The sequence below is a fragment of the Cynocephalus volans genome, chromosome 4 (genome assembly GCF_027409185.1).
Source record: "Cynocephalus volans isolate mCynVol1 chromosome 4, mCynVol1.pri, whole genome shotgun sequence".
Taxonomy (NCBI): domain Eukaryota; kingdom Metazoa; phylum Chordata; class Mammalia; order Dermoptera; family Cynocephalidae; genus Cynocephalus; species Cynocephalus volans.
The window spans coordinates 156,170,226-156,184,768 of record NC_084463.1 but is presented as its reverse complement, the minus strand read 5'-3'; the positions used below and the strand labels follow the sequence as shown (position 1 = coordinate 156,184,768).

Genomic DNA, 14,543 nt, shown 5'->3' with positions numbered 1-14,543 from the left:
CTACCCCTCCTTTGGGAAGACTTCACAGAAGGGGTAACATTGAAAATGGGTCTTGAAGGAGGAGCAGGAGTTTGTTAGATGAAGAAGTAGGTGTGCAGAGGAACGCCGCCTGTCCAGTCTTTGGGATGAAGAAACAGGGCAGGAGGAAAGAGGGTTGGTGGCTTGGGCTATGGGGAGCCCATGCGAGCCCATGGTTCAAATCCCCGCACTGCTTCTTACTAGCTCAGTGGCCTTGGGCATGTGATTTAACCTCTTTGAGCTTCAGCCTCCTTTGTTGCAGAGTAGGCATATGAATGCTTGCTTGTTTGGGCTGAGGTGGAGACAGGATCGGTGTGAGGATTATACCACACAGAGCATAGCACTTGGCACCCATAAGAGCCCTTTTGCTGTGACGCTGGGACAGTTACCTAGGTCCTCTGATAAACATGGGCTTAGAAGCCCCTGAGATTAAAAAGAAAAAGTCATTGCAAAGAGACCAACTCAAAATTTAAGCCACACTGTTTATTTCCCTCTGTGGTATGGACAAGACAAACCATCTGCCTGGGCCTGTGAATAGCCAGCTGAAGGTGTCTGTTTGTCCCCAGAGACCCAGCCCAGCTCTTGTGGTAACCCTCAGGGACATCCTTGCTCCTCAGGCTGTGGGTGTGGGGAGGGTGGCACTGAAAGGCACAAGGAGGTCCCAAGCCACTGGGGGAGGGAGGCTACCTTGGCCGTGCATCTGTTGATGCTGACTGTGGTGGAGGCCTGGAGGACTGCGCTGGCTTCAGCCCTTCCCTGCAACCTCCCACCCTACCCTTTCCCAGGGGGAAGGGGAGAGGAGTCAACACCAATTCCGTATTACAGATAAGGAAAATGAAGGCTTCTGGAGAGAGTTGGGAGAGAATGTCTGGCCTAGACCCAGGACTTCAGGGAACCCAGAGGTGCTGGAAGGACCTTACAGGTTATCTGGTTCAACATTTCAGTTTCCAGGTGGGGAAACTAAGGCCCAAAGATGTAGCAGCAGATGACAAAGGACAGAGCTACTCTTGCGGCCAGGAGGCCCAAAGTCAGGCCCACTGCTCTGCCATGTGGCCTCGGCCTGAGCTCTGCACCTCTGTGAAGTCCTAGGGCCAGACTCTACTCCATTTTGGAGGATCTGGGCTCTCTGGGCTTAATGACCTTCTCAAGGCCTGAGGGCCAGGACAGCCTTGAACCTGAGTGTTCAGTGGCATTAGGATTTCCTCCAATGAGCAGAGAGAAATGCAAAGTCACACGAGGGTCATTCCTGGACAGCGGACAGGGCTCATGGAGCTGAAGAACATGCACCTTGACATGACCTAGTGTCTTTTAGGAAAGAAACCCTTTGGGGAAATGTGTGGGACAGACGTCCCTGGGGAATGCTTCACTCAGGTGCCTCAATATGTGTGGATTGGGTGAGGGGAGACAGCAGGAGAGGGGCTGCCCCTTGATGAACAAGGTGGGGGTGGGGAGAGGCTGGGCCCAGAGGGGAAAGGCTGGACTCCAACCTGCTGGAGTCACAATCTGCTACTCAGACGACTCCTTGGGCATGTATGCCACATTGTCATAAGCAGGAGGCGGTGAGGCTGCCGGGCTGGGGATGTTGAAGTCTGCGCTGAAAGCGTTTGGCAGGAAAATTACAGGCTGAAAAAAAATAAAAATAAAAAAAAAAAGAAAACCCAATGAAAGGCCTGGAGCCTTCAGGGAGGTGTTACAATTGTGCCCCCTTGTGGGGACTCCGAGAACAGCGTCCTAGTAATGAATTCTGCAAATCTGAATTATACACATAGAACTGCCACCTGTTCAACTAATATTTCAAAAAACATTTACTGGGGCCAACTATAATCCAAGCATTGGGAGTACACCGGGGAACAAAACAGGCAAAACCCCCATTTCTCTAGGAGCTCACGTTCTGGTGTCCTTTCTCTCTGAGACTCTTCTGCCGTGGTTCAGGCCCTGATCTTCTGACGGATTTCCCTGAACCCAAAGACTCTCACCTTCCCATTCTGCATACAGCCACCTGCCACGCAGCACCGCCCCCCACCCCCCGAGGAACCCCCTGCAAATGCCCCCTCTCCCCCCCATCACCCCCTTTCCACCCTCCATGGAAACTAAGCTCAAATGCCACCGCCCTGTTTTATTTTTTGGCGGCTGGTCGGTACGGGGAACCGAACCCCCGACCTTGGTGTTCTACCACCGCGCTCTAGCCTGAGCCAGCCGGCCGGCCCTTGCTGCCGTTCTGCCCGCCCGGGCCGGAGCTGCTCGTCTGTGCACTGCACGCCCCTTCTCCCCGGAGGAGCCCAGGCTGTCTGCGCAGCCGCACAAGGCAGCTGGTCTGTCGGCGCTGGCGCCCTCCTGTGGCCACGAGGAGAATAGTCCCATCTTCACTGACGAGGACTTCTTTGCGAAGACTTCTTTGGGTCCCCTGATGGGTGAGTGGGACGCTCATTGCAGCGCCCTTTCCCCGTGTTGCTTCCCAGCCAGCAGCCTTTCCCAGAGGCTCAGGTTTAGGTGGACGTGGCGGTTGAAGTACTTACCGCGTTGGTTTGGGCGCGGGTGGCTTGGCACCCAAAGTGGGTGGCAATGACTGCAATGAAGAACTCCAGGATGGTGAAGATGGTAAGCACGGCCAGATAGCCCCTGCCCACGTCCTGGGGACCAGAAACCCACGGTCAGGGGCTGAGAAGAACTCGCCCAAGGTTAAAGAGCCAGTTGGTGGCAGAGCTGCACGTGGGCCAGTCCTGCTGCCTGTCCCCACCCTCTCTTTCCCTGTACAGGCTTTCTCTCCATGCCCCTGATGCCCATTCTCGGGGTAGGGTCATAGGTCAATATACTCATGGGGTCTATTGGGACCGGCAGGCCCTGCCAACATCCTAGTGCTGCCCACTCTTGCCTCCCTCCCCCTCCTGGACATGGCTCCAGCATTCTCCAAGTTTTCCCACTGTTGGGGGTATGTGACAACACACCCAGTTAGTGACACCAAAATCCATGAGCAGAATGGCTGTCCCAGCAAAGGCCACCATGGCACTGAGAATGTTGGTCCCAAGGCTGCCCCTCACCTGCAGGAAGGAGAGAGATGGGAGGGCAAGAAGCAGAGGGGAGAGAGAAGTGAAGGGGAAAGGAGGAGAGGCCACAGCTCACCTGCCACCCCCCAACACCTCCCTCCCACAGCCAAGGAGGCAGGGGCCACGCTCTTGTGCTTGGGTCCGAAGAGCATGTAGGGTGAATGAATCCCTGTGGTGGTCCAGGTGGTCACCCAGGGGTCACTGTCCCTATGCAACCAGAACCTGATGCTCTTTTGGCCTGGTAGCTGGAAAATTCTGATGAAACTGCCCAGCCTTACAGTGGGCTGGGCACTGCAATACCCATTCAAGTTCAAAGATACCTGACTTTCTTTCTTTTTGTTTTTTTTTCAAATGACAGCCAGGAGGTCACTGAGACCAGAGCAGAGAATCAATCAGGCAATCAATTAATTAATTTGATGAGCTTTTCTTGAGCACCTATTGCATGTCTGGCCTATGCAAGGTGCTGTGAGGGGCGGGTAAGTCAGGTCTCGGCCCTCCTCGAGTTTACAGCCCAAGCGGACATTGAATTTGGTCTTGAGGACCCCCACTTCCAGTCCTGCCCTTCTGCAACCCATTCTCTGTCCAGCACCCAGGGCAGCTCTCTAGAATATAAAAAGGGCAAGGATTCCTCTGCTTATACAGTCAGTGGCCTCCATTGCCCTTAAAATCAATTCCAAACCACATTCAGGTTCTGAATCACCTCCCCTGGCCTTTCCCTGTCACCCTGCCTCCGGTTTTCAATGGTCCAGCCCTGGGCCCCTCTCCCCACCCGGCTCTTCCTTGGCTGTGGCCATCTGAACTGTGAGGTCTGCGCTCAGGGATCCCAGACTGTCTGAGCTGAGCAGAACGACTCTCACATTATCCTGTCTGCTTCCTTTTAGCGCTTTTTGTGCTCAGTAACTATCTTACTTGCTAGTTTGTTTTTTGGGTGTCTTTGCAGACACCAGAACCTAAGCTCCAGACCCTTGTGGCCGTGTTCTCTGAGCCTGGGGGATGCTGCTACTGTCTTGTTCATATGCCTTCATCGCCTCCTGGTGGCCAGCCAAGGCACTGGAACCTTCCAGGACCCCCTCCAGAGCATTTCCCCATCTAATTTTTTCCACCCCTTTCCTGGACCTCTGCCCTGGTCCAGTGGAGACACCATGGTTTCCATAGCAACCGTGCCCACGCCGCTTCACGCCTTCTGATGCTTTTCCCTTGGTGTTTCCAAGTCCCACCCGCACGCCAAGGCCCAGCTCGCTGTCTGCTCTTCCAGGAGGCCTTTGCACAACTTTCTCTGAATGGCCCGAGCGCTTCATCTGTGGACTGTCACTTTCTACCCTGGGTTGTATTTTGAAAGTGTGTCCTGGCCCCTCCTTTTGCATACACGGAGGGTCGGTGTCTGGTCTGCCTGGTGTTGACCCCGCCCCTCCCCAACAACCCCTCCAGCGCTTAGCAGGCCCCCCGGAAATGCTCGCTGAATGGCTGAATAGTGAGCAGATGGGAGTGCAGAGTGGGGTGGAATCCAGCTGTGGCCCATCCCCACCCCTGGGTCCACCCGTTCAGACTCACCAGGCAGCTGGTGTGGTTCTTCTCAGCCGCCACTGAGAGGGACCCAGAGATGATGAACTGTGTGGGGAAGAGGGGACGAGTGAGGCTTTGTCCAGGACCCTGGGCAGGGCACCTGTGTCTGGGCTCTGATGAGAGGCTGCAGAGCACCTTGCCTCCCGGCCAGGCACCTTGGGTCTCTCTGTAAGTTTGTCCCCTGGTTACTAGGGGCTCCTGTCCAGGGGACTAGAGCCATAGCTGATGAGTAAGTGTTTTCATTGACACCATATTGCCAGAGCCTCATGGGAGGGGATTGTTCCTCAGACAGCCGCTCAACAAACACTGACTGAGCGGCACTTATGTGCCAGGAACAGAACAGGGTTGAGCAAGACAGACACGATCCCTGCTCTCACGGGGCTTCTACTCTAATTGGGGAAGAGTGACACTTAGCAAATAGACAATGAAGAAGAGTTTGGGTGTGATGACGTGATGAGGAGTCACTGGGGGTTGGGGGGGATTGTCACAGAAGGCCTCTCTGAGCTGAGATGCCAGTGGGAGGGTGCAGGGCATGGAGGGTGGGAGCCTGGCCCCCCACTGGACCCACATCATGGCACCCAGCACCCAGCCGTTGCCTTGCAGTGGCTCTGGGCTGGCCCCACGACTGGCTGAACTAGAATGGAGCCAGAGCACGTGGTGCTGGTTTTGGCTGAATGCTCAGCGGGCTGGCAGGCTGCACCCTTGCACTTGCTGCCACACTGGAGAGACCGCAGGGACAGACCACGGGGAGGCCCGTGCTGGGGGGCTGGGGTTACACGGAGACAGAGCGGACCAGGAAGGAGCTACTACACTTGCGCAGATGGTGGGGATCGGGGTGGAGGCAGTGCAGGCAGGGGCGAGCCGACGGGACGTGCTGGGAGGGTTGATGTGGGAGCGCGGAGAGGGAGGCGGCTCGGATGACCTTGGGATGATCTTAGCTCTGGCAATTAGGTGGATGGAGGTGCCACTGGCTGAGATGAAGTGGGGAGGGGCTGGAATAGGGTTGGAAACAGCAGGAATCAAGAGCTGCCTCTTCAACATCAAGTGGAGATGTCAGGACAGCAGCTGGATTTAGATGCAGCTCTCAGGGCTGGACACAGACATTACGAGTCCTAGACAAAGAAGCCAAGCCCCAGAGAGAGGCAGTGACTTGCCCAGGGTCACACAGAGAAGGAGGCCCACTGGGACCACATTCCAGCTGTCCTGCCTCTTTCTTTTTGTAGGGAGCAAGTTATCGTCCCGTCCTGCAAGTTTGGGAATTTTTTTGGGGGGGGCTGGCGGCTGGCCAGTACAGGGATCGAACCCTGGACCTTGGTGTTATCAGCACCGTGCTCTAACCAACTGAGCTAACCAGCCAGCCAGTTTTGGAAAATTTAAACTAAGGACTCCTTTGAGCCTCTAAGAAAAGCTATGAGCCCTCTTTCTAGACAAATGCACATAATACATGTATATTTTTTGGGGTCCCCGAGGTCAGGAGTGTGAAGATCTAACTGAATGATTAAATGTTGGCATTCACACATGTCCCACAGGGTGTCCTGACTCTGATACACTTCTGAATTTGAAAAGTTTTTTTTTCCCTTTCCAACATTTCTGAAGTCTTTACTGGGTGTACTTTGTGATAAAGCCTGGCAGGTGGGACTCAGAGAAGAAAGGGACACCTGTGTTTCTTTCTGTTCTGATTTCTCCCCCAGCAACTTTGGTCTCTCTGGACCCCACTGGTGGGGGTTTTGAGCTCTTGCTGGAGGCAGCCTGTGCAGGGGGAGAAAGCCACTGTGCTGGGTTCTGGACCCACCACTCACTCAGTGGTGGTCTCCCTCATGCAGATCTCTGACTCTCCCTCTAAAAGGGGAAGTTGCAATGGCAGTCCACCATTTGGTGCAGAATTTTAGGGTTACCTCTTGTTTTCCTCAGCAAGCGATGGCATAGGCAGTGCCTGATCTATGAACCCACTTTTTAGATGAGGAGGTTGAGGCCAACAGACGGTGGAGCTGGGGTTCAGACCCCCTTGGCTTGACCCCAAAGCCTGTGTTTCCTCGGGACGGCCAGGAGGCTCTGGCAATATGGAGGTAAAGGTGCAAACACCTTGCAAACCAAACACTTTTACCTTTGGAAAAGGCGCAAACACCAGCGTTCACTCTGTAAACACCGAAGTGCTCTCTGAGTATTGGAGTTGATACAACTTGCTCACCTGATTCTCCAGCAGGGCCGGGTGGCCAGGTGGGCCGGGGTATAGTCCGATCTGGGATAGAGCTCATGGAGGGCTGGGACCCACCGAGGGGAGCTGGAGGATTTCTGCAGACAGGGCTTGGCTGCGGGGCGAGGCTTAGGATCCAGGCAGTACAGGTGGTGAGGACCCAGTCCTCACCCCCTCCACTCATCCTTTTTGGCAGCCTTCTCTGGCTGTGTGTGGGGAGCTTTTCATACATAGGAGTCAAGCCAGGCTTAGGTTGACGATGAGGGTTTGAAATAAGGTGTTAGATGAGGCTCCAGTGCTTCTAGGAAGTGCATTCAGGGCCCCCCACCTAGGGGGGTCTGTGCTCAGGAGAATGGCGGGGGTGGGCGCAGGGGGCAGGGGTGAGCTCCCAGATGGCCCCGGTACTCACGCAGGCTCCTCCCCAGAAGGGGACGCCGCCTTCGATGAAGAACATCCCCAGGTGGCCGCGGCGGACCATGAGCAGCACGCTGCCGAAGCCCAGCTGCATGAGGCCAATGAGGATCTGCACGGTCTGCGGGGAGCGCGAGGCTCAGCCGGGCCCGGCTCCGCACTGCCCCCTGGCGGCCCCGGCGGAGAGGTGGCCGGGCCCCTGCGCTCCCCCAGCTCCCCGCCCCCAGGGACGGGGAAGGAAACTCAGATTCCCTGCTTTTGAGGTGACATCCCTGCAACCACCGTCAAAGACGGTTCGAGGGAGAAAGTCCGTTCCCCGCAGCCAGGGGCCGGCAGAGCACAGCTCCGGGCGGGCCGCCGCCTGCTGTCTGCTCCCGCCTGCGGTTCTCGGGCACCGCTCGGTGCTGCTGCCTGGAGTTCCCAGGCCTCAGCTCGGTGACCGACAACGTTGTCTGCGCTGAGCGCCGCGCCCGCTGCAGCCTGCGGGGAACGCGTCCCCGAGCGTCTTCTCATTCCAGCGCTGCGCTGGGGCCGCCTCCCACCCTGTGAAATCTGACTTGGGTTTTTAATTTGGTTTTAAAGCCTTGGTTTACCAGCATCCCCCGATCCATTCCCAGAAGTGGGATGGTTTTCCCAAGGGCGGGGACACGTGGGCTTCTGGTAAGTTCTGCCACATTGCTGCCCATTGTTTTCGGTAACTATTGAATTCTGGGAATGAGTGGACAGAGATGTTCAAGGCCCTGAATCCAGCCTCTGCCAAGTTCAGGAGCCCCTTCCAGCTCGGTGACCTCCATGCACACTCCTGCAGTGACCAGTGCTCGCCACCACCCAGACCAGCACGGTCCATTGATGGGCGGTTCTGACTGAGGACAACTAGGGTTGTATTCTTGGGTCATGTGGATATAGATCACTTTCTAACACGAGTGCCAAGAATTTGGATAGGTATGGGCGTGTCTTCACCTCTTCAACTTCCTGATGTGGCATGGCATCCCAGCTTTACCCTTGCTGCTAGACTGCCACAGCTACTGCAATGACATCAGCTGCCCCTTATTGCATGTCTGTCTATATGTGACCTTAGCTAATCCTAATGTGATGAGGTAGGTGTGATTATCCTAATTTTGTGGATAAGGAAATTGAGGCTCAGTGATGTTCAGTAGCTTATCTGACGTCTCCCAGATGTGAAGTGGCAGGCCAGCTGACTCTAAAGCTGGTGTCCTTCTCACTGGGTGACACTCCTTAACACCTAATTGTATGTTCCACTTTTTATGTTTTTCAACAATTTATATTTGTCTCATTAAATTCCTTTGTGGGGAGGGCATTGGTTCCGGGGTTTGCTCTGCGGTTTCAGAATTCCAGCCGTTGATGACCCCATCTCTGTTCACTGTCTCCAGCCCCTTCCTGCACCTGTGGACTTGGTGACACTTTTAGGGTAGGATTCTAAACTCCAGCGTGTTTGAGCCAGAAGTCCTAGATGCTGCTGAACAGTGGGGTTAGGAGCAGAGCTTTTCATTCATGCCATCTTTGGTGACAGGATGCCACTTACCACTTGCGTGGGCTTGGGCAAGTGGCTTAGCCTTGACAAACCTCAGTTCCCTGATCTGTCCAATGGAACTAGGATCCCTGTCTCACAAGGTGGTGCTAAGAATCTAACGAGGCAGTGCACGCAAAGTCCTTGGCACAATGGATGCCCCTCTTGGAAGCACTTAATAAATAGGAGCTGTTGTCATCAGCACCACCATCATCATCACCACCACTGCTTAGCTGTTTTCATCTCTTACTTGGAGAAACTGAGGCTAAGGGACAAACTGAAGAATATGTATATATATATATAGGTATGTATAAAATTAAATCAGCAGGAGGCCATTAGACCCAGACTGTCTCTTTCAGTTTCTATGTTAACAAACTGCAACCAAACTTAGTACATAAACAAACCAAAACTTAAATCAGGAGTATATTTTTTTGTGACAGATAGCTGGGTTTCAGCCAATCACAAACAGCCATGCTTCAGCCAATCACAGGCAGCCAACCAATCAGACCATGCCCAAATAAGGCAAACGCCTCCTCACACCAGGCCCAATTAGGGCAGACACCTGGCTGTAGCCAATCAGGTGATTTCTCTGCTTCCCTGTCTGCCTTATAAAAGCTTGCTGCTCACACTGCTGGCTGGAGCTCTCTGAACCTCTTCTGGTTCTGAGTGCTGCCTGAATCGTGAATCGTTCTTTGTTCAAATAAACTCTGTTAAATTTAGCTTGTTCAGAGTTTTCTCTTTAAGAGGACACACACACGTATGTGTCTACTCACTTCTAAAGCAGCTGCTAAATATTTCCTAGCACAAGCAACCACATTTATACTGTTAGTAATAGCCATCATCATTAATATATTATATTCCAGACAATGAACAGTTACAAAAATTCCTAACCCAGTGACATCCCTAATAATTACTATGGCACTAATTATAAAGTTTGGACTCTCCTCATTCCATTTCTGAGTCCCAGAAGTAACACAAGGAATTCCACTCATATCAGGCATGATCCTATCAACATGATAAAAACTAGCACCAATTTCAATTATATTTCAGGTCTCATCATTAATTAATTTAAACCTAGTTCTAATAATCACCATATTATCTATCCTACTGGCGGGTGAGGAGAACTTAATCAGACACAACTAGGAAAAATCCTAGCCTACTCGTCAATTGCACCTGAGTCTATCTATCTATCTGTCTGTCTATCTGTCTATCTGGTATTTTATTCCCTTCCAGAGACCGCTATCTCAAGGCCAGCTGAGATTGGAAGAGAGCTTAGAGGCCATCTTTCATGGGCTGACGGTCCTACAGGAGCTGGCCCCCACCTACCACTTCAGCATCTCACCTCCCTCCTTCCCTTGCTCATTGCATACCAGCCACGTGGACCTTCTGGTTCTTCCTTGAACAAGCTGCACTCATTCCCACCTCCAGTCCTTTGCACTTGCTGTTCCCTCTACCTGGTGAGCCCCTCCCCCCAGATCTTCCCTGGACTGGCTTTAACCTAGGATCTAGGCATGTTAGCTTGAATGTCATCTCCCCAGAGAGAATTTCTGTCCACCTTTGCTAGCATTGCCTCTCCCCCATCCATTATTTTCCACCTTGTTACCCTCTTTGGAGTTATCTTAGTCATTTGTTTGCTGGTTTACTCTCTGTGAGCTCCCTGGGGGAAGGGTCCTTGTCTATCTGGTGCACGGCTGAATCCTTGAGTCCTCACTAAATATTTGTCGGCTGCTGGCTGCGCTTCTCCAAGGTGTGCCTGAGTGCTGATGCCGGGGTGCTCCCTACCTGCTTAGTAACTTTGCTTCAGATCGTGCGGGGAGGCTGCTGTCCTTACCCCTAAAGCTTTGGGCTCTCCTGTCAGGAATGTCTCCATGGGCCGCAGGTCGGGTGCCTGGGTGGCTCTTGGTGTCTGCAACCCCAGCGGTGGCTCCTCGAACTGCATGATCCCCGGAGGCTGGCACATGGAGGTGGGCAGAATGGCTGGAGGTGGGCGGAGGCCGCTGGCATTGCTGGGCGGGATGACAACAAACACCCCATTGCTGGCAGGACCTGCGGACATCGTGCTTGGAGTGCCTGGGAAACAAAGGCTCGGGAGAAAATAACAAGGATGATGATGATTATGCATCTACAAGAAGCTTGTTTGTTTATAAACAATGTGTCCACCTGTCCTTTCTTACTGCAGCCCTGTGAGGATGGTACCAAAATCTTTGATTATAGTTGGTGCAGCTGAGACCCAGAGAAACAAAGGAAGTTCGAGATCAAGGGCCTCGAGGAGGAGTAAGGCTGAGACTTGAATTCGGATCTCTGATCCCAGAGGCCCCGCTCTTAATCCCCTGCTATATTATGTGGAAAGGATCTTTAGGAGGAGCATATATTTAAACATCATCCATTCCCCAGAGAGGGCAAATAACTTGCCCAAGGCCACACAGCTAGTGCAAGGTGGAGCTTAGCCAGTGTGCTCATTTCTTCGCCCCTAGACCAGGACTCACCTGCCACTTCCTGCCTCTCAGCTCACGGCTATTGAGTTTTTGCAAATAATTCCCCTGGGTAATTTCCTGCTTTGGGAGGCTTTCCATTTGGCCACCCACATATTGACATTAATATAGCCAAGATAGTTATGGATTATGGAAGCTTTAGGTGTGGCTGCCTGGGCAAACACTTTGGGGAAAAACCACCCATTACCCAGGCATCAGGAGATGAGTTTACTAGGACATCACGCAATGATGAATCTGCTACATCACACAATTAACTTAAAAACAGTTACTGTTCTTGTTGGTATTAGTGGGTGAAGAGTTCAGCGGTTCATGGCTCTGAGACAGAAGCTGGTACTAGAATCCTGGCCCCTCTAGTTACTGTGAGACTTGGGTGCAAAATGGTCACCTCCCCTGCCTCAGTTTCCTTACCTGTGGAGTGAGGATAATAACACAGGTACCAGTCTGGTAGGGTTTGGTGTGAATTAGATTGAACAACGTACGTGACTCGATAAAAGCCATTTGTTTGAATACTATTTGCCTGAAATATTTTCTTAAATACAGTATATATGAACCAGTTACTTACAATGAACAGCTAAGGTGCATTTTCCCCCATGCTCTGAGAGTTACTGTACATGCTCATCAGGAGAGAGCCAGCTCGCAGAATGTGCAGCAAATTCTCTGAGAGTTCTGCAGAGACTCTCAGCTGATGAGGGCTCAGTCTCACTGCTCTGGGGTATTAGGCCTCACAGTCAGCTTAACATGAGCACAGCCATGCTGACTACTCCCTCACTCTGTCCCCTACCTCCTGCCTTTCCCTCAAGGCTGGTGCATTTTGATAAGAACATCTGGTACAAAACAGGATCTTGTAAAAAACGGAAAAACCACAAAGCTGTTAGTGCTCAGAATAGCTTTCCAACCCCTCAGAACTTAAGCTTTTCCCCCAAACCCTCTCCTTCCCAAATTCAAACCCTATAAAGCCTCTGCTAGTCTGTATGGGGGTGGAACCCTGATCTTTCAGTTTCTCCTCCAGGTTTGCTGGATTAAACTCCCTTGCATAAAAACATTTGGCTCAGAGTCCTTTCTTCTGTTTGTCTTGCTGACCTAACATGGGGTGACCGTGCTTACAACATGGATGTCCCCCAGGGAGCCTCTGAGCCATTTGTTTTGTAAGGATTTGACTTATATGGGTGGACAAAGTGGATGAGGGACAGTATTGGGCCTGCTGTAGAGAAACAGAGGAAAGAGCACACACAGGCTGTTAAGCAAGGTTTACAGAGACTAGAGGCACCTCCAAGGAAATGGTTGGGGAAACACAGGGTAAAAACCTGCTGGCATTTAGTGGGTAGTGGAAATCATTAGACGTTTTGAAGGGCTCACTACCACGGCTCCCTCCAGCCTGGGAGGCGTGACCAACATGTGATGTCAAGAATGATCTCCACAGGGGTTATGCTGTGACTTTCCTGATAGCGCCGACTCAGAGGGGCTCTCATTTCCATGAACTCACAGCAAAATGATTATTAGCAGGCGTGAACACTAACCCGCAGGGTTGGCAAATTTCTCTGTGGAGAAAAAGGCTTTGTGGGGCCATATGGCTTCTGTTGTGACCACAGCTGTCCCTCTGTGTCCTTCCTTGCAGAACGGGCTCCAGGACCCCCTGCAGATACTAAAATCTGTGGATGATCAAGTTCCCTATATAAAATAGAGTAGTATTTGCATAAACCTATGTACATCCTTCCATATGCTTTAAACTTAAATATACTCTAGATTACTTATAATACCTAATACAATGTAAATGCTACGTAACTAGTAGTTGTACTGTATTTTTAAAATTTCTATTGCTTTTATTGTTGTATTGTTATTTTCTATTTTTTTTTTTAGAATATTTTCAATCTGCAGTCGGTTGAGTCCGAGGATGCGGAACTTGCAGTTATGGGGGGCCGGCTGTGGGTGACTCTTCCGTTGTAGCATAAAGCAGACATAGGTAATATATGCACAGGTGGGCATGGCTGTGTTCCAATCACACTTTATTTGCAAAAACAAGTGGTGGGCCAGATCTGATCTGTGGGCTGAAGTTTGCCAACCCCATTCTTAGAACAGTGCCTTGCACATAGTAAATGCTCAATCAATTTTAGCTACTGCATCAAATATTGTTTACATTGCTTATTTGCTGTGGTTTTGGGCAAGAGGTGAAACTGCACTGAGCTACTACTCTACATTTCAATAAAATAAGGATTACGATGGCTGCTCATCTTGCCCCAGAGTTTTATCATTAAGGATCAAATGCAAAAATGGATAAGAAAGTACTTGGAAATTGGCAGCATGCCGTGGGTGTGTTGGGGTTCACTTTTAGGGTTATGGTTTCAAAATGATGTTGCTAATGATCCTCCCTCATCGCTCATCTCTCTGGAGCTTTCTAAACCAATTCATAGCAATTGAACCCTACACTGTTTCAGTGCTGGTGCCAGGTTAACAAGCGTTTATAGTAAGTATTTTTTGAGGACTTACTCTTTTCTAGGACCTTCAGATATGTTATTTCTTATCCTCACAATGATCCTTTGCTAATTCCTCAAAGTTAAATTTATGGATGTGACAGCCAAGGCTCAGAGCGGTGAAGGGACCTGCTTAAGGTGATGCGGTTAGCAAACAGCAAGGTGAGGATTCAAGTTCAAGTTTGTCCATCTGCAAAGCCCGCATTTGTCCCCTGCTGTTGCTTCCAGTGGCAGTCACACTGTTATTTGTCCATTGTTCCAGCTCTTAACATTCTGTGTGCCTTCAAGTTTGGTGTAGCCATGGAGCTTGTTTGGTTAAATAAATGCAAGTGGAAGTAGATACACAGCTTCTGAGTGGAAGCATTTAGTGATCAGTGCACAGCACTGCAGAGCTCTTTTTCTCTATGTCACAGTGGCTAGCAATGTTCCAGACACAGGCTGCTCTATCTGCCTGGGTCTCCGAGTGAGCAAAGCCCCCAGGGGTCATGAAACACAAGGAAGAAATCAACCTTTGTTGTCTGAAGCCACTGAGCTATTTGTTACAGCAGCATAACCTACCTTCTCCTGACCCTTACACCCTCCATAAATGAATACATAGAAAGGGATGAAACACCGAGTCCCTGCCTTCAAAGAGCCTAGAGTCTAGTGGGAGGAGCAGGAGAGATTTGCAGTTCAGTCCAACGAACGGTTATTGAGCATTTGCTATGAGCCCTAAGCACAGGGGCCAGGATACGATGAGTGCAGGCCGGTTGTCCTGCCATCAAGGTCTTGCAGTGCAGAGGGGCCACTGCTAGGAGAGAGACTGTGGAAGTCAAGGATGTCTTC

The 14,543-nt window shown here is 51.4% G+C and overlaps 1 protein-coding gene across 1 annotated transcript; it reads right to left on the bottom strand.

Moving 5' to 3' along the window:
- Positions 1-1,528: 1,528 nt before the first annotated feature.
- On the bottom strand, positions 1,529-10,814 carry MS4A15 (membrane spanning 4-domains A15). Its single transcript, XM_063095904.1, is given in 7 exon segments — positions 1,529-1,546; positions 1,549-1,641; positions 2,535-2,648; positions 2,964-3,056; positions 4,614-4,670; positions 7,229-7,351; positions 10,590-10,814. Coding segments are annotated over 7 exon segments (723 nt in total).
- Positions 10,815-14,543: the final 3,729 nt, after the last annotated feature.